The sequence below is a fragment of the Phodopus roborovskii genome, unplaced genomic scaffold (genome assembly GCF_943737965.1).
Source record: "Phodopus roborovskii unplaced genomic scaffold, PHOROB, whole genome shotgun sequence".
Lineage (NCBI taxonomy): Eukaryota > Metazoa > Chordata > Mammalia > Rodentia > Cricetidae > Phodopus > Phodopus roborovskii.
The window spans coordinates 1,498,065-1,519,200 of record NW_026126409.1 but is presented as its reverse complement, the minus strand read 5'-3'; the positions used below and the strand labels follow the sequence as shown (position 1 = coordinate 1,519,200).

Below are 21,136 nucleotides of genomic sequence, written 5' to 3'. Positions count from 1 at the left end.
CTTGCTGCTTTATTTCAAATTACTGTGAGCAGGAAGATGTATTTATGCTTACATCAAAGTGTTACTAAAGCATTATGAGCTTTAAAAAAAAAGTAATCCAGGATTTAATAGAAGTCTCCCAAATTTAACATTATATGAGAACCTCAACATCTTTCAACAAGAATGAAATATTAGTAGATTTTCCCATTATCAGACATTTCTCAATCAAAAGATGATAAATACACAGCTATTTTATGCTAATGAGACTTCAAAAAATATCCAATGTGAAGAGGCTTCTTTATTGTGGGAATCACTGGATATGTCAGTGTTATATGGGCACATCTATACTCAAAATTATCCTTTTTTGAACAAACAGGTAGTGAAAGTATGAAGTAAGGGAAAGAGGGGAAGGAGGTACCTATCATCACAAAACTCAAAGAACCATGTTGTGAATGCACCTCTTGTCTGGCCATAGGAAGGGAGCAGACAGTCCACAGCCTAAGTCCAACACATAAAGGTTCTCATTTAGGGAACTGTAATATGTTCATTTCCATGTTATACCCTATTATACAGGAAGGATCCATCAAAGTTCTAGACTCTTCTTAGTGGCCATGGTTTCTGGACACCTGTTGCAGTCTCCAATCCACCAAGTTACTCTCAATTATCCTTCAAAAATTGCAAATCAGGAAACTTCTGAGTACTTTTATATATGTTCTCTGATGGTATAAACAGTATGATCAGTCTCCCCTCACTTGGCTGCTGGGGGAACCCTTTCTCCCCACTAATCCTCTGATAATAGCTAGTTCAACTTAAAAGTCCCCCATAGAGCTCCACACTAACTTCTTTAGAGAGGAACTCTATAGTATCAAGAGAACTAGGTGATCTTTTGGGATAATGGAACAGATAGCTTCTAAACAGCAGTTATAGTCACATAGTTTTTCTAAAAGTAAAGTAAAATAATATATTAAGTCAAAAACTGTTACATTCAATTACATAGAAATTTGAATTTTTTCTTCAAAATATATGGACTTAGGACCTTATTCTAAATAAATATATATTAGTTCATATTTACTTAAAATATTCTCATTTCCCAAATGTGAAATGATAAAAAAAATCTTTATTTCTAAATTCACATGTATATGTTTTATTTTAAACAGAAGATGAGATAGTTTGGTTCTGTTTTGATATTTTAGCTAGTTAACAAAACAGGTGGGTTGAAGAATTCAGAAAAGAGTGAATTGCTATACCTATTAAAACTTAAAGTGGCAATTTTAGTTCTAACTTATATTGTCTTTTCAATATGACTATCTAGCCAAAAAGAAAACAAAGCAAAACCCAAAACAAGACTCTGCCTGCCATCTGGTGGAGAAAGATGATACAGAATATACACACTGGAACCATACCAGGCACAAAATACAGTTGGTTTTTAAAATTACTCTATGTGCTAGCATGGGGGATGAAAGGGATATTCCTTTTTTTTGGAAAATTTATATTTATTTACATGTTATGGAAGTACTCTAGAGAAAAAGTCAAGGAGGGGCTGAGAAAAATACATATGAACACAAAGACAAAGGGAAGCTTGTAGCATTGCAGATTCTATAACACACAATCACAAACCTACACTTACATGGCCATGCAGATCTGTGTTGAGGAGCATCATGGCACAGGTGAGGCAATGGACTCCATCTGCAAAAAATATGGACTACTATTAATGTAGCATGTAAAAGGCTGTACTGGACACATCTGAAAAACAGGGACTACTGTTAATGACACATACACAAAGGTGTACTAGACCAACTAACTTTGGAAGGAGGAAAATGGATGAGATAAATTGTAAGGACTTCCAAAGACAGCTGAACTCTTTTATTGACAAGCAAATTGGCACCTCCTCTCTGAAGGGCACTGTGGCATTACATGTGCAAAGCATAGCAACTCATCCATGGCTTTACACTAAGGAAAAAAAACTAAGGATCTACATCAATACAAGAATACAAACAATACAATACAAACATTGCTTGCAACGGGAGAAAAACATAACCCTCCAGAAACCAAAGTTTGTAATGTTGAGGACATCAGGAATGTTATACAGGAACATAGGCTGAAGTGAAAAGATGCCTGATAATCAGTAATATGAGGAACATATGAGCAGTATGATTCTATTAAATATAAATATTTCTAGAAGAATACATCAAAATACAAAAATATCCCGGGATCATGAAACATTTTTTATTTATATTTTCTCAATTTTTCTGTAGCATGTTATCAAAGTGAAAATAAAGATATAGATAAAAATAGATACAGATAATACACTTATATATAGGCAACATAGTAAAAATAGATATAGATAATAATAGTACATACTAATAATAGACATAGATACAGAAAACAATACACATATTTTGCAACATTCTTTAAAGGACACATTTAGATTATATTGTTTTTCTAGGATGTTATAGATAAAGCCAAGTAAAACACTGAAATATATGGAAGGATTAAAAAATTAAGGATTCAGGAAAATGTGGCCAAAGCCTAAAATAACATTCTCATCTTCAATGGGACTATCACTTTCATCTGACTTTACACAGTAATATAAAAAGTATGCAGAGCTAAACATGTTACCTTCAAATATCAAAGTTAGCTTTTCTCTTTACTAATTCTTATTCCCAGTATAACACAATAGTTTTAGAGGAAGTGAAAACCTTATTTATGTCAAATGCACAGGAAAGAGTTTTTTTTTTTTTTTTTTCCAAAAGCATGTCGTTTAGTTCAATAGGTGGTTTCTCTTATGTCATTTACATGCCTCACAGCATATTTACTCCAGTTCCATCCAGTTCCATTTGCTTACCACACATCCAAAAGCAATGCCTGGAACTGTAAAAGTCAGCAGCCAACACTCAAGCACCCTCCTCAAGCGTGTGTGTACACACTCCCACATGCCCTGCTCTATTTAAGTATTTTAACATTCTCTTAGACTTTCACGTCAATGAAAAAAACTCTCTTCCACCTCGTGGGTTCCCTAGATGGTGCTGATCCAATGACACAACTGATAATCAGTCCAAACAGTGCCAGTTTACAGAAATAAATGTGATATTGATGATAAAATGCTGAACTGACTAGCTACAGCCTGAGGTGATGGGGTGGGTTAGCAAGGACTGTGGTTACTATCAGTCTCCATTCAGAGATAATTACTATTTCTTGTCCATCTAGTCCTAGTAACTTATTCCACAAATGATACATTTGTGAAAAACTTTCCCGTTTGACTTACGACTTGAAATTGTGCATTGCTATTGCACTTTAATGGACAGACTCTCCTTCTGGCCAATAGTCAAATAGTTAAGTATTATTTTATAATAACAGTACCACAAACAAACCCACAGTTCATTCAAGTCAGAAGTGAAAGGCAGCCTTGAAGATTTTAATTACTATCAAACAAAACCACTGGGAATTCAGCAAAGCTTCCATAGAGATACATAAAAAAAAGCAAAAAAAAAAAAAAACAAAAAAATCGCAAAGTGACTAAGACTGTAAGAAGTAAGAAAACAATGTATTACAAACTACTTCGCACATAAAATCCCGGAGTGGCAAAGCTCAGCATAGAAAGACAATATAAATAAAGTACACCGACAATTGTACACCGACATACTATGAATTGGTAAAAAATAAATGAATTAAGAGAACAAAATATCATATTACTAAATAGTCTTTAAAAAGATTATGACACGAAAAACTAAAATAAAGGGGGAAGGATAAGAATTGAAACTAATAATTTCAGCTTGAATTTAAATAAACTAGAAGTAGGTAAATTATATTGTTAAAATAAAATATAACTTTTATACTAAGGGAAATAACCACAGTCATAAAAATTGCAAGCTTCCAGTAATTACCTTGTGAGGTGATAGTGTCTGGATTACAATAAAAGTATCTATTGGAGAAATGTATTAATACTCTCTCACGTTCCTGGGTTTCTCCCACAAGAGAAAATGCTTTAAAGAAATACCTGAGGAAGAATAATAAATGAGAGAAATATTTAAGATGTATACCACATTTTTAAAAAATATTTGACAGCTAACTTACAGAAATGTAAGGGATTAATTATACAAAACACCCTACAATCATTTCTTCCTACTCCCTAAAACAGTCACTAGAAGGTTACTCAATATAAACAAACTAATATTTAAATTCTATAAAAGGTGGGCAGCTTTGTAAAAATAGCTCAGCAGGTAAAAGCTTGCCACACATGCGTGAGGACCTGAACCCATCTTTCATGTGAAAAGTCAGATTTGGTAGCATGCATCTATAATTTCAGCATTCCTACAGAGTTAAAAGTTGAAGACATGAGAATTGCCAGAAGTTCACATGCCAGCAGCAAAAACAAAGAGAAACCTGCCCCCAAAACAAAATAGTAGGCAAGAACTGACTATAAATGTTTTCCTCTAATTTACTGTACCACATGCACGGCTACAGTCCCCCAAACACTTTACATACATACATATGTGTGTGTGTGCATACACACATGCACACACACACACACACACACACACACACACACACAGAGAGAGAGAGAGAGAGAGAGAGAGAGAGAGAGAGAGAAGAAAAACAAACCTCTATAAAATATGTCACAGTAAGAACATAAAGGCCAATGCACTAAGAAAGCCTGAGAAAAGCAGGTGATTGCCAATTATGACTGTCAAATGGTAGGTTTTAAAAGATCAATCACATTAAAAAGAAACATTTATGACTCACTTGTCCAATCGTAGCAACTATGTGTTAAAAACCACATATCAGGGTTCTTTAGTTGCTACTAAAGTGTCAGGTGCACACTGCTTCTCACACAGCAGACTTAGCTTAACTTATTTTTACCTATTTTCACCTCATCACTGATACATAAGGAGTAAACTGGGAAATAAGACCTTAAGTTGTTCCTTATATCAAGCAATATGCTAAATATAAAAGTCATTTAAACTTTTCTCAGAAGTCTTACTATCCTAAAGTGTGTGTAATAAACCCAATTTTCATGGGATTTCCGCTTTCTTACTAGAGATTTGCACTTCATCATCCTAAAGCATACTGATCACTATTTCTCTTTAACTTTTGAAATAAACGAGTAACAGCACAAAGCAAAGGTATTAACTCATCCCTAAGCAGACTCTGGGATGTTTTCACTAGTAACCACAGCCTACAAGCATCAAGGAGCTATGCTAAGGTAACCACTCTCACTTCCTGGCCCAGGGCTTTGTTTTTCTGACTTGCAAATTTAAGGGATTATACTAGATGACCAGAACTCTCTGAGATTCACATGTTTTAAAGGTAGTTCATAAGGTGAAATGCTCACTGGATCTTATGTTTGGTTACTCAAATGTGGAAAATGAGTATAGGTATGCCTTCATTTAAAAAAAAAAAAAAAAAAAAAAAAAAACTCATCAGATAGTAGACATTGCCATTTATTTTACAGATACATCCTATAGATTATATTGGTTGAGCTATTTTTACTATATACAAGAGTTAATAACAATATGGACTGGTTATTTAAACTAAATACTTAAGGGACAAAGACCTCTAATTCCGTAGTCAGTATTCTTTTTAACTGTCAAACTCCAAACTTCTTATTCAACAGAACTGAATGTAGGGTATCAAGGAGACACATATGTGCTAATGTTGACTGCAAAAGTAGTCACAATAGATACACTGTGGCTGGAATCCAAGTAACTGTTGATGAGTGAATAGGGATGAAAACTGTGCTATATCTATAGAGTGGATTATTACTCAGTTCAAGAAGGCAAACAAATCCTGTGATAAATTACAACATACATAATCCCAGAGGCCATCATACCTAACAAGCCAAAGCAAAACCCTCCAAATATTGTCAGATGCCAGGTATATGAAATGTAGCTAGCCAAAACAGTAGTTTCTACGGAATAGTACAAGTTTAGCTCCAAGAGGAACAAAATAAAATAATTAGTGACTGACGGTTGTTCAGTTCCATGAATCTTTTAATGCCAGTGACAGTGCCCTTAAAATGGTTGAGAAATTTAGTTGCATATATTTTACTGTAATAGAAAAATTAAACTACATGCAGAATATCAGTTCACATTTCTTTCTTTCTTAGTCTCTGTTTAGGACCCAGAGTCTCATCTACACTCACAAACAGAACTGGGATGAGAACAGGACTAACTTGAAGCAGGACACTGCTGTGGGACAACCCTTCTGTATGCTGTGAATATGTGTAGCTCTCATTGGTTGATAATAAAAGTTCATTTGATCTATAGCAAGGCAGAATAAAGCCAGGCCAGAAAGTCAAATGGAAATATAAGGAAAGGGGGCAGAGAGACTGAAGCCAGCCACCCACCCAAGAAAAGTCACAGCCACATGGCAATACAGATTACTAGAAACAGGTTAATTTAAATTTAAGAGTTAGTAATAATCCCCAGTTGGAGGCCAAACAGTTTGTAATTAATAGCAAGCTACAGAGTGATTTTTATTTAGATGGGGCAGGACAGAGAAGCCTTCCTTTAACAGACCACATCACTTCCTCTGCTAGGAAGTTGTGACTTGGAAGCGATGAAGACAAGGGACAATGTTCCATCATACCTGAGAGACTGGTCCAGCGTCATCCCTGTGAAATCAAAAAACTTCAGATACTCTTCTGCAACTAGTCTGCTAAATTCATTGCTGTAAGGAAACAGAGTAGAGCTGTTTATTGAAATGGCAACTATCCAAAACAAAAGGGGGGGAGAAAAAAATAAAAGTTCAGACAAACCAACCCGAAGAACATACTTTTTGCCTAGATGTTTTGCTACGTCCGATCGTTTGAATCTGTCCAGATGATACAAGCGTTTGGCCAGTCGTTTAGCAGCTTCCACGTTGCTGTTAGTACCATTACTGAGACTTTCTGTGGTCTCTTTTTCCAGAATTTCGGTGCTCCCCATTTCAGAATGAGCATCTGGTTGTGTTTTCACCTCAGCATGGCTATGGCTGCCACTTGAAAAAAAAAAAAAAAATAGAAAACTTTTTTTATACAGAAAAAGGGAAATAATGGATGAAGTTATCATAACACTGTAAAAGCAGATATATAAAATTATTTTAAATAAAATATTTCAATCTAAATATTTCAGAAAAAAATTGTCATGAACTATATTTCTAAACTGAAACATAATAGGAGAAGCCAGTGGTTCTCAACCTTCCTAATGCTATGACCCTTTAATACAGTTCCTCATGTTGTGCTGACCCCCAACAATAAAATTATTTTCACTACTTCATAACTGTAATTTTGCTACTGTTATGAATTCTAATGTAAATATTTCTATTTTCCAATGGTCTTAAGAGACCCCTGTGAAAGAGTCATATGATACACCAAAGAGTCACCACCCACAGGCCCAAAATCATTACCCCAAGGCCTAAATGAATGGTTTTCATTTTTTTTATCTTAGGACCTTATATTAAGGTCCTAAGAACTCCAATAAGTTCCTGTTTAATGTCAATTTATCTCTTGATATGTACCATATTGGTAAATAAAACAAAATGTAAAGTACTTTATATGTTCAGAAATAATTACTTAATACATTTTTGCTAAAAACAGGTTCTCCGATAACAAAAAAAATTAAGTGATTTACACTGTTTTTACAAATTGCTGCTAGCTTTTGGAGGACAACAGGCCTCTCAGAACCACCCGTCAATTAAACCTCTTAATTTATTGTTTTGAAGTATTTTTAGAAAATCTGTCTTTACACAGATATTTAAGTACAAGATGTATATCTTACCATCCTTTAAAATAACTACAGATATGCTTTATATATATATATATAACATGACAATAAGAAAAATCATAACTTCTTAAATAAGTTGTAATATAAAACTTGTTCCAATTTGCTTTTGCATTCATATATGAAATTCAATCCTATACTGATCTTTTCCATCCTATACCTCTAAATGGATCCTTTATCCATGTGTGATTTTCTACTGCCATGTTTTGTAAACATGTCTCATCACACAAATATAACAAAAATCCATTGAATTAATTAATGTCACCACCTTCCTCAGAAGTGCTAAAATTCAGGTGAGAAATGGTTTTCCAAATATTTTATCTTTAATATTTTACTTACTCACTTATTTTTGAGTCATGGTTTTAATATGTAGTCCTGGTTAGTAAAGAACATACTATATAGACCAGACTGGACTCAAATTCAGAGAGATCCTCCTGTCTCTGTCTCCTGAGTTCTGGGGTTAAAATAAAGGCATCATGGATGAATTTCATTTACCAAAATGTTAATTTTTAATAAGGATTTTATTTTAATAGTTGTCATTTAATTGTTTCCCTTGAAAAGCAACTCCTCCTCAGCACACTTGACCAACAGAACCTGGAAGCTGCTTTAAGGGGAGCAGAGGCACAGGCTATTACATCTGATGGCTTTTACATCCATATGTGAAAATTCCATTCACTGTAATGTCAGCTTACATGTCCCCAGCAGAGACTACAGGGTAAGGTCAGAAAACGAAATGGAGGACGACCAAACCCACAGTAATTATTTTCACCTTCAAGTCAAATTACAAAACAATGTCAATAGCAAATGATGAGCAACACAGAAATGACCCTACATGAACAAGGATGAATGATAACCTTTCTTAAACGATAAGCCACCTTCAATTCCCAACAGAAAATACCTACTGATAACAAACTACTTCCTTATGATGAAGTCATTGTGGAAATGAATATATTTTAATGATTTCATTCTGAACCTACTTAGAAAGTTAAAACCACCAATCATTGTGTGAAACTTAACATTTAATTAACTATAGCATATGTATATTAATAAAATCATAGAAATTTCATATTAAGGGGAAATCATAGTTTTTACCACATCAGTAGTAGAATGCAAAGTAGCCCAAATAATGTTGGAATCAAATTACAAATACAAATATAGACACAAACATATATATGTATATACACTCACACACATAAACACAAACACACACACTTTCTTCCTGGGGTTGGTCCCCACAAGCTTTTCTATATAATAGTCTCTGCACATAATAGCTATAATGCAGTAAAAAACAAATGCCAAAAATAATTACTGTTAATGTCTTAGTAAGCTCGTGGCTTTTTTACTAATCACTTCATACAATACTTCATGCAATGGAGTCGAATAACTTGATATACCCAGATAGATATTGTTCAAATGTAATTATAAAATTGAAAACCATTAGTAATAAAATTCCTGGTTATTTTTCTCACAGTCTTCTATTCTCTTGCCCAACCCAGCTGACTTCACTTTATCTTCCTCATGGGGGGTGTGGAGGGGGGGAGAAAGAAGTAATTGTAAAATCTCTGAACATCAGATTTTTCTGGGTCTTCTTTTAAAACAATAAATAAATAACTTTCAGTAAAAGTATAAACACCTTCTTTCCTAGATGTCTTCAATCTGTCCTTTTTTCCCAGCTTAGAGGTTCCTTGAACCAAACAGAACATGTCCCTTTTAAATCACAATATGATGATAATACAAACTCACCAGCAATGAAACATGCACATTGTAATACCCATAACAACTGCTAAGGCATGTCTGAGCCATACTTCTCATTGAAGCTCCTTCTCTTCCCTTCTACACTGTAACACAGTTCTACTCAACTACCCAGCCTTCCAGGCATCTGACCCCCTGTGAGGTCACGTTACTATGACCTCACATTCTCAGCCCTGTTTACTTGTTGGGGTTTCTGTAATGCTTTTACAGTCCCAATAAGGCAGGAGCCAGAACACAGGGCCAGTGTGTACGAAGAGAAGAAAAAACAAAGCAGCCTTGCCTTGTTCATACTTGATAAAGCAGACTAGATGAGCCCTCAAGGGAGATAACACCCTATTCTTTCCCCTAAATACACAAAACAGCATCCCTCTAGCCTGTTGAATATTAGATGTTTTCGGTGGTAAGATGTCTCCCTTTGTGTATTTCAGCTTCATTTTCTGATTGTCTTTGCAATCTCATAAAAGTAAGATCTCTACCAGTTACTTCAGTGTCCCCTCGCCTGTATTCTAGGAAACATTTAAATGAAGCCTTTATTTCCCTGAAGCCAAGTAACCATGGCAACTCTCAACAATGCAGATTAGATCATGGAGTCTGATCACTATGCCTTCCCAGAACCTTTTCATTTTAACAGGTTGCTAGATTTCCCAAATAAAAGTAATAAAATGCCCAGGTGTCTAACTTTGAGGTAAGTACAAAACAGTGCATCGTACACATCTTTACCAAATACTGCAAGAACATGTTTACAGTAAAATTTTTAAAAAAATCACTGTTTATCTTAAATGAAATTAACTAGGCATTCTATATTTTGTCTTGCAGCCTTATTTTCAAAAAGCATTTGTTCAAAATGTAAAGAGCTATAACAATGGTGTTCCTACCATTAGCTTCACAATGATGCTAAGTATTTTTTTTTTACTTGCTTTTGTGACTTATTTTGCACTTCTATTTTTCTGTTGTATGATCAAGACTTTCAGTTGTCTATAATGAACTAAATCTTCTCTAATGCCCTCTGTATACAGGTAGAAAACCTTTTTCATGTGTTTTCCTGGTCTCTCCTAGTTACCCTACCACCACTAGAAATGTAATAATATGCCTACTTTACAAAATTCCTACTCGAGACAAAAACTCTTAGCCCAGGGCATGATATACAAGGTCCAATACAAGCAGACAATAACTTCTCTTTTAGAGGTATTTTCTACCTTATTTAGGAACTTTGAATCTATGGAGTACTCCCTCTCAAGCTTCATGTTCATTCTTTAGCTGTGTTTTGTTTACTGAAATATTCTCAGTACCTAACCCATTACATGTCTGTCACAAGGAACCAGTAAACATGTTAAATCAGTGAGGACATGTGTATTAGAAGATGGCTAGTAGTAGCAGCTGATTAGCATATAGCATGAAGAATTGGGTTCTAGAGTCCCACTGTCTCTGCCCAGCCCCTCCCCCAAGCTTTCCTATATATAAAATAGGTTCCCTTCTGCCTAAATTTTCTAAGACTCTTGATTGAACAGCCTAATGGCAGCAGTTAGCTGAATGATGGGCAAACTGAATGCTGAACCATTGTTAGATGATATTATGTGAATAGTATTAGTAGAGGAGTGTTACTATTGGAGGGGCATGGCAGTTCTGAGTGGTTAATATTTCTGTGAGGGTGAGGACTATATTCTGTGCTGTCTCTGCATGCCTGGAAACAAATGCCATAAACAACCATAGCCAACAGAATATCATTTTCTTTCTCAGAGGAAGCTTATGGTTCATGATTTTGCATGTAGTTCACAATGCCCCTAAGACTCATGTTGAATGACTTCCCTTCCTACCAAATCTATTACTTTTGAGTCTTGGTGTCAGAGTTCTGTGTCCATCTTTTCTGTGGACCTGAAGGTGTCAAAGGGGTCCTATTACAGCTGAAGTCATTGATAGCCACTGTTAGAGAGTTCCTCTGACTTGTATTATCTAGACAGTGTATCTAACTAAGGTAATGCATTTGTCACCTGCTGATGTCACTGTTTTAGTTAGTCATAATTAGAAAGTGTAAGCCACATGTCATTGTTGGTGACAAACTTTATAATATAATGGAGGAAATTAATGAGGTGGATTGCTCCAGATATCACATCCTTTTATTGAGTCATGTCAACTAGCCCTGTGATGGACAGCAGTGACAAATGACAGTCACAAGTTACCAAAGGCAGTGTGACCAAAGAGGCATATCCCAAACAGTCAAAGGGTGAAGCAGATGAAAAGACAGCAGTGTGCTTCTAGGAAACTCTTACTTCTCCAGGGCTCTGTAGGATGAAAGAGTTTGCAGAGCTTGACATGGCATTGTGGCCTTGAAGAGAGGGCAAAGGGAACAATGTACAAAGGGTTTTTCTGTGTGGTGCCTGGGATATTTCAGAAACAAAACACAGCTAATAGATAAACACGAACACAGAAATCATATATACTTGAAGGCAATATTTGCCATTGTAATAAAAGAAACAAAAGAGGATAGGAATTCCAAGTTGGGTTACAGGTAAATATATTCATGTAGAAAGTGGTCACTGGAAGCCTATATGAAATGCAACATTTCCACTTTACCAGAAATGCAAGGCATTCTAGGTAGAGAAAACAACCAATTTAGAGCCTAGATCGTGGAGCATGTGTGAGAACAAGCTAGACCGGTGTAGCTCCATCAGGATGAATGATGGAGAAGGTTAAGACACCAGTAAAGCTTACAGGAGTACTCCATAGATTCAAATTTTCTCACTTCACAAAAAAAAATACAACTTTTTTGTTACATTCTGAACTCAAAAGAAAATAGACCTTAATAGATTTTTTCAGAATAATAGTTACTAACATTATGTGAACTTAATTTATAGCTATTTGAAAAGTACATTTAAGTTGAAATAATATTTATTACCAATTAATTGTATATACCTATTGACAACTATACAATGTCTCAAAACTTGGGTAAGACATTTTCTCAGCATGGAGATTTTATCACAGCAGCTGGAGAAAACACAGCTTTATAAAGTTATGCCACCAAAAGAAACATAGCACAATCCACTGTGGAAGTCTGGTGTTGCAGTCCTTGCACTTCGGTAACACTAAGTGACACAAAGACACTTGAGAGACGCTCGAGACCTCGTAGATGACAGTGTATGACATATGACTAGGCATACCACCTTGGTTACAGAAAGAACATACTATGGTGTTCATATATTGGAATCTCCTGACAATACATTCTCAGAATGTATCCCTTCAGGCCATGTATGGCTAGGCTGGTAACTAGCAGTATTTAGCATAGTGTTCGGGTGATATTACAAAGTCTGCCTTAAGGACCGTTTCCCTTTCAGTGTTGATAATCTGCAAAAGCTTTCCATGTTAGCAGAAAACTTCTACCATATTTTCAGGGACCAATTCATGGTTAAAGTTGTGCCAGTGCTGGAAAAGTTGATACAAGTAAATCCCTGGGACTCACTGTTCAGCCATCTTAGCCTAATTAATGACCCCCAGGCCAGAGGGGGTCCTGTCTCAAAAAACAAGGTGTCCTCTGGCCTCCACACATGTGCACACATACACGAACATAAAAATGACAGACCAGAAAATTAGGTTTCATTTTGTTGTCTTTGAAACACTAAAGTGGAAGAGACCAAGTGGGAGACCATAAATATCCCAGGGAAGACATTGCTGCAGGGGTAGCAATGGCAGGTAGGGTAGTCCCAGTATGTCTGGCTGAGTGATTTGTTAACAAGCCCTAATGTGAGGTGTGACAGTAAAAGGGTTAATCTTCCAGGCCAGTACAACTTGAATGGCAGATCTGTCACAAGCCAAGATCCACAGATCAGGAAGTAAAGCTGTTCTGTCAGGGAGAAAAAAAAATGTTCTCTCTTAAAGGAATTAGGCTTGAGATGTCCAAGGAAGTATGTGGATACTGAATAAGTGAAACATTCAGGAAAGATAAGGGCAAGGGCCTCACTCTAGGAAGTTCTCAGCTGTCTGCTGGCCTTAAGGAAGGCCTTGGCATCTCCCTTTTAAGACCCCCCCCCCATGATTCTGAGATGACTCTGAGTCACCGCTCAGACCCATATTTTGCCTGTTTTTATATTTTGCCGTGCTCCAGCCTTGGAGCCTTTTCACTGGTTGTCTTCTGCCCACAATGGTTTTCATATCTTGAAAAAGCAAAACTGACTTCTCTTTCCAGTTTTGCTCAAATGCTATCTCTTTAATGAGGCTTCCTCTTACCTCTTTTATATATGTTACTCACCCATAACCTCTAAATGGGATTCTTAGTTTTTCTTGGCTCTTTGGTAACAACAGCAAATATAGCCTTCAAGGAATTAGAGAAATGTCTCAGAAGTTAAGAGTACTTAATAATCTTGCAGAAGACCTGAGTTGGATTCCTAGCACCCACATGGTGGCTCACAACTATCTATATAATTTCATTTCAGAGGGATCCAGTGCCCTCTCCTGACTTCTGTGCTCCTGCCCTAACATGGTACACATCCATATATTGAGACACAGATACATACATATACATATACAGAAATGAATATTTCTAAAAATTGCCTTCAAGCATATATATTTTATTTGTTTGGAATTTTGGTAGGATCCCTTTAACTTGTAATATGAAGGAAAAACTGATAGTGGGTCAACAGATGAAAACCTGAACTGAGAGTTTGCACAAATATGAAGAAAAATCCTGCTCTGAAATGTTGAGAATGTGTAAAATGAAGTACACAATTAGCAATGAGATTTTTGTGGCTATATTGAGGAGGGGGGAAAGGCCAATTTTTATTCGGGAGCTCATGGAAATATGAGGCCACCAACAAAAACAATGAGTTCAAGAGCAATTAGAGGGCCCATGTAAAGTTCATACCTACAAAAAAATAAGACACAAAGAGAAAGATGATGAATTTTGTTCAAAGAATTGGATAACCACTGACACCTGTGGAAACTCAGCAGAATTCCAGCAGCCACTCAGTGTCAAAGGACACAATCATCTGGAGAAAGGTGTAGCATTCAACATGACTAAGGACACCTGAAATGTGCCAATACAGTACAGTAGCAATGTTACCATTTGAACAAAGTCCTATTACAGCAGAATGACCACTTCCTACCTCCCTTCATTTCCTAAGAAAATTCTTAATGATTGGTTTGCCAGAAAAGTAACAATTACTATCCAGATGGTGCTTTTGAAAGCAAATACCTAACAAAGAGCAGTTACATAGTCAAAATTCCAACACCAGCTCCACCTGTAACCAGGCTAGGATCTTCTGTAATGTCCATCACCTCATGCTGTCCTATTATAAAATGGAAATAACAGTATCAACTTCACAAGGTGTTGTAATGATTAAGTGAAAAGATTCATGCAGCACAATGTCTGGTTAGGTACCAGCATCAGATCCATTTTCGTCACTACCCCTACCACTTTCAACATCAATGTTACTATGTGTTTATTTTGATGATAATACAGAAACAACTGTTGTCATTTAGCAGGAATAGGCAATCAACTTTATAAAGACAACTGTCCCAAAATGACCACATTTTTTTACATCTATGCAGTACATCTACACACACACACACACACACATACACACACACACACACACACACACACGTATTTAGTGAAGGTACTGGCAGAAACTTTTCTGTGCAGCATAGAAGCAAAAAAGTCTGTCTTTACCATGAGGATTTCAGTTACTGTCTCTCTCACCAGAAGCCCCTTCACCCTGACTTTACTGGATCCTACACTCAGCATTCCACAGGAGGGCACTAATGTGTGCAACAATGGGCCTCAGACTGCTGACTCCACCAAAGGAACACTTTTGCCTCTAAGCACTGATTTCTAATAATTACAATTTTTATCCCATAGGCATTAGTGCTTCTTTATGAAAATGAAACCCAAATGAGCCAGGCTTTTCCTTTTCTGCATTTGGACTTTGGGATTTTGTTGTTGTTTGAGACTAAGTTCATGAACTCTTGACCCTTTCTCTGTCTCTATCTCTCATGTACTGAGAGTATCAGCATGCATCACTAGGCCAGCGTCCTTGTTTTCCTAAGCTGCAGCTCCCTTTGTGCTAACACGCAAATGAGAATGGAGTATCTGTGATATTATCCACTTTAATAAAAACCGAATAATTTAAAATGAAAAATTTTATAGGAATCATTACCATACGACTCACAAGTATAAAAATATATTTACACAGGAGTTTCTTTGTACAAGTTGAAATGAGTGAACCCTAAATCCAGTGGGGCAAGGAAAGCATTAAGACTCTTCTTTCGAATACTCATAGGATATAATTGTGTAACTGAATAAGTCACTATTGTACACTGATCTCAGAGGCTACTTAGCATAAGGGATAAGGGGGCTACTTGAAGAAATGTAGGACTGGCCAATGAAGAAACAAGAATTTTGCCATAAAATTTGGAGTGGATACTTCAAAAAGTAGGCAACCTTTACATGGGTAATGGCTACATTTTAAAGTTATATATTTCTTATTAAACCATGTTCCCATTCACAGAATTGGTATATCTGTGTCAATCCTTCCTACTTCCTGCTTGGCATACAACTAAAAGTTGCATCTATGTTATCAGGACAAGCTTCCTCTTGAGTTGCAAGCAGGAACCACAGTGTAAGATGTGTCTGGGTTTTGTATGATTGTGTATGTGTGTGGCTATATGCTACTGTGCATGCATTTGGAACTCAAAGGACAACCTCCAACATCATTCCTCAGGCACTATCTATCTTTACTTTGGATAGGGTCTCCCACTGGCCTAGAACACCTCAAGTAGACTAGGCTAGCTATGCAGCAAGCCCCAGAGACCCACCAGTCTACCTCTCTGAGAGCACCTGGGTCAACATATCTTTAAAGTGACACACAAAGAAAGAACAACAAAATTTCTGGCTTTCTCAAGTAAGGCAAGCCTTTTACATATTAATTAACATCTAATTTTACAACAATAGAGCTTCCTACTCCAGTTTCTTCCTGCGAATTAAGCAATGTTCTGCTTTGATACAAATATTTGAAAAGAAGCCCCTGGCAGGTCTCGGGGTTCCAAAGCAGACTACAGAGTATGTATCTACTTCTTACACTTGAGACCCTGAGGCAGTCTAGGGAATTCCTCCTGTAATTAGGAGTTGCTGACTTTAGGTTGTATGGCTCAAAGAAAACAAACTGGAGAGCTTAAACATTGATCATCTAATAGCAGCATCACATGAAAAAAAAAAATACAGAAATACAACTAAAGACTACAATTCCATCTGTATCTATCTATTGTAGCACTATCCAGAGCAGAAGTGCCAAGATCAGAATCTAATCAGCCTTCATAAGACGTAGGTGCACTCTCAACAAGACCATGAGCATATTTTCCAAGCCACTTAAAATTCTGGTCAGGGTGGAAGGGAGAAAATTCAAAAGCCCAGAGAACTAGCAAAGAATTGCTAGAAGCTGTGCAAAACAGTTTGTACCCCATGGTATTCCCCAGAACCAATTCTCAAGATTCCCTGTGAAGGGAGGAGAGAGACCAGGAAAACCAGAGATGCTACCAAATGCAGAAGAGAAAAAACATCCTGACTTTTCTCCCATGCAACCTCATGGAGAATGTAGGCAAAAGTAGTTACTGCTTCCAGCAAAACTATGTAAATACATATTTCATCAATTCTTAAACATAATCTGGCTTATCACATTTCAGTCTTTGTAGAATGGTTCCTCATGCAGCATGCAGGACAAGATCTGTTAGGCGAGTGACCAAGAGATGCTTATTTCTGTGCCAAAGGAAAATTACAGTATTGATTTTTCTTGATTTAATTGATATTTAAAATGTCTTCAAGAAAGGTAATGAGACAAAAGTATTATATATGTGATAAACATAAAACAACTCAAATTCTTATTTGTATATAAAAATACCTCAGGCTAAGAATTATTAATAGAATTTTCAAATCTCACAAAGCACTTTCCATAGTTAGCTAGTAACATATTTCTGTCTAGTGAAACTGATTTATTCTCAGTCAGTAGCAGAAGCAGTATATATTTTTAGAATGCTCTGCCTATTTTATTCACATACAGTGTCCTTAAAATTCTCTGACCTTAAAATTCTCTACCATCTAATTTTTAAGAAGAGTTCATTCTGTTCCTTTATTTCTTGATAATCATGATAATCAATGATGGGACAAGAATCAGTTTGGGGCAGTATATTTTATTTTGGTAATCTGATTTTCTGTATATAACTCTAGAGGTTTGTGTAAGTCTCCAACTCTATCATTCAAAAGTGTTAGAGAAACTCACCCAAATCACTCAATGCTTTTTAAAGTACTGTCCAGTATGGTGGAGTGAGGCTATTTACAGTGTTGCTATCACCCTTAGAGCAGCACAGATCCACAATAGATGATAATGCTAAAATTGAATTAACTAGTTTTTCTTCTAAAGGGTCACACTAAACTTGTAAGTGGTAAACCCTAATTACCATCTCTGCCTCAAGGCAGCTTCTCTGAAATTCCTAACTGCTGCAAGAACCCACAGCCCACATGCATGGTGACTCTCAGAAAACACACAGTTTAGCACATAATTCATTTTAACACTATTTACCTAACCTTTTGTTTAAAAACAACAACAAAAAAAATCAGATGATCATCTTCAGATTACCTACAGTATGTAAGCACAATACCCCTTAACCTTCCTTCCCTGGGTCCTGGCACTGTGTATCCTAGCAAATCTGCCCACTTGATCTCTAGTTATACAAACCCATGAAAAGCTTGTTTTTTTATTGTATTTATAAAACACGTATGGAGTATTACTCTAGTGATATCATAAGGATATTATAAAGAAAGAAAAGTAAAAGGAATAGTAAAAAAGAAGAGCTAAAACTAGTCATGTCAACAGACAGAAAAACACCCAAGATGCAAGACACACTTACCATCCTGGGACTTGCACCTGGAGGACACAATTATTCCCTCTGGGCTGGCAGAAAATACTATTTCCTTTTGCAATATTCTTAAAATTCATTTTTTAAATATCTCCTTCAACAGGACAGTTCATGGAGACTGTCTTGGTTTGACATTCTGAACTACTATAGCAGGAAGGAGGACTGATAAAATCACCCTCAGAAAACTTATAAATCCTCACAAGCCTTACAAAAGGAACTTCACCATAGCCACTGCAAAAGAAGTACAGGTCAGGTGGCAATAATAGCCAAGGTGTGAGTTCTCTGCTCTGTCACTCCCAAAGGTGTCAGAAGGCCTGTCCTACAAGGAATTAGACTGGTACAAGAGATCCTAAATCCCAGTGGGCTGCAATGCAATCGTACCAACTCCAAGTCACCCAAGGGATGACGTTGCTGCACCTTGTCACGATGCTGTCACATGCTAGTCACTTCATAGCAACAAAAAATACTTCCAGAAGTAGCCCCCAATTAAACACTGCCAAAGTTTGAGGAAAAGCTCATTACTGCAAATGAGGTACCTGCTCTGTGCTTAGGGCACAGTTACAGATGTTTTAGACTAACACACAGAATACACACACACACTTCCTGCCACCTTTACACATGTTTACTGAAAATGTTTCTAAAGTTCTACAAACTTAATGAAGGGGGGGGGGAGACAACAGACTAGGAGAAGTTAAGTGTTTTCTCCAAAATGCCAGGCTTCGGAGGTGACAACCCTGTCCAGAGCCTAGAGCACTGTGCTCAGCCAATAATCCATTATATATAGCTCTGAAGAAAATGAAAACAAAGACAATGTCTGCATAAGAAAAAAATATATGGATTGACAGACCTACAAATTACTGCCCTATTTTCAGCTTAGTTTCGTCATATGAAAACAATAGAATACCATCTGCCTTGAAGGGTTAATAGGATAATTAAAGTTGGTCACCCCAGAGAGTTACTATTCCTAAAATATTTTTAAGCATTTTAATGGCTTCTACTTCTTAGAGTTCTTATATTTACAAACTAGAAATAAGAATAAAGGTTCCCCCACAACTCCCCTAAGCATAGTCAAAGGCCAGCCACCAGCTTAAGGCACATGTTTTACTCTTTATAATAAATGCTACAAATAAATGTATTGTTTGGAGAGGCAATTTAAAAATCTAGAAAGCAAAATGGTGTGTTTAATATGCAAGTACAATGCAGAAACCTACAAGAATCAAGGCTGAAGCCCTGAGAAGAGAGTGAGTGCCACACAGCACTGCAGCCCAGGGTGCAGGAGACACACAGCCTACAGGCACCCTCTTAGCAAAGTCTCTAGCAAACAAGAAAACTATAAAAACACTCAGACACATTCCACAGCAGCTCTCTAACACTGGCTTAGGGACCCTCTTTGTGACATCTCTTCACCTTCTTCCTTACTGCACTGCTGGTGCATGCTCCTGTGTTGCAGGTGATTAACTCACTCAGGCATTAGAATTACTTGGGGACTGTAATAGTCAGCCTCCCCAGCCCCATCCCAGACCAGAAGGGGAAAGTGAATGAGTTGCTGACATTTCAAAGCACACAGAACATTTGGAAATAGTGGCCTGCATGGCTCTTATTGCATGTCAGATTTCCTGGGACACTGGCCAAGAAGGTGCAGATTATCGGCAGCATCTGTAAATTCAAAGAGTCACAGGTGCACCCTAGCTTGTGAACCATAATGCAGAAGGGGTACCTGAGAAGTCCATGTCTACTGATGCAGACATCCATATTCTAACCACATGTCTTTTTTGTTTGGTTAGCTGGTTTGGTTTGGTTTTTCTGGTATGTTTTATTTTTCTTTGTGTACCCTTGGCTGTCCTGAAACTAGCTCTGTAAACAAGGCTGACCTCAAACTCACAGAGAGCCACCTGTCTCTGGCCTCAGAGTGCTGGGATTAATGGTGTGTGCCACCACCACCACCCAACATACATTGTGTCTTACTAGAGGATAATAATCAGGGAGGTATATAGGGAGTTAGGGGAAAGTAAATCCTTTACAGTGGTAACTATTAACTTAGAAGGGCCTAATATAATTTTAAGGTAAGGATGAGAAATTATTTTATATTTTGTACATTATTACTTTAAAAGATCAAAACTGTTGACAGAAAGACTGAGAATTATCTGTGGAGATCATGAGTAGCTCATTTATGACTCTAGAGAAATCTGAGCATCCAGCAGGACCTTGCATCGGTTGATTCAGAGCCACTTTATCTGATCAAATGCTCACATTGCCTTGCATTTCATCTCCTCACAGAGATGGCATTGGGCTGTATAATTTTCCCCTGGATCACAGGGATGAATACTTTTTTTCAGTGTGTCTATAAAGGTGCATCTAGAAGAGACTATCATTTAAATTGGAAACGAATACAGAGCAATTCCCCTTCCCTGTGGATGAACTTCATTCAATTCTCTGTGGGCCTAAGTGAAACAAATGATGGTGAAGAAAGGGTAACAGAGTTGTGTGGTCACTTGAACTACATTACATCCATCTTCCTCTTTTCTTGATCAGGAAGACCCATCTGCTCACAAAGGGAACTGGATGATGCCTACCTATACTACCAACTCCCTGCTACCTACAGATGACAATCTCCCATTCTTTACATGAATTGGGCTAATTCTTAGGTTTAAAAGGAATTATATCAGCAGCAATTTCTCCTCTAACTTGCAAAGTCTAGTTCATTATACTGCTCTTTAAATGCCAGAATATAATGTTATTGTATAATC

The 21,136-nt window shown here is 36.8% G+C and overlaps 1 protein-coding gene across 2 annotated transcripts in view; it reads right to left on the bottom strand.

Annotated features, from left to right (window-relative positions):
* Psd3 (pleckstrin and Sec7 domain containing 3) overlaps positions 1-21,136 on the bottom strand; it is a 358,240-nt gene that overhangs the window by 202,985 nt on the left and 134,119 nt on the right. For both annotated transcript variants that reach the window (XM_051181930.1, XM_051181929.1), the window contains 4 exons: positions 6,754-6,957; positions 6,568-6,648; positions 3,864-3,976; positions 1,607-1,665 (listed from right to left, as the gene is read on the bottom strand). In XM_051181930.1, coding sequence (XP_051037887.1) covers positions 1,607-1,665; positions 3,864-3,976; positions 6,568-6,648; positions 6,754-6,957 — 457 coding nt within the window. The remainder of the gene's footprint in view (positions 1-1,606; positions 1,666-3,863; positions 3,977-6,567; positions 6,649-6,753; positions 6,958-21,136) is intronic.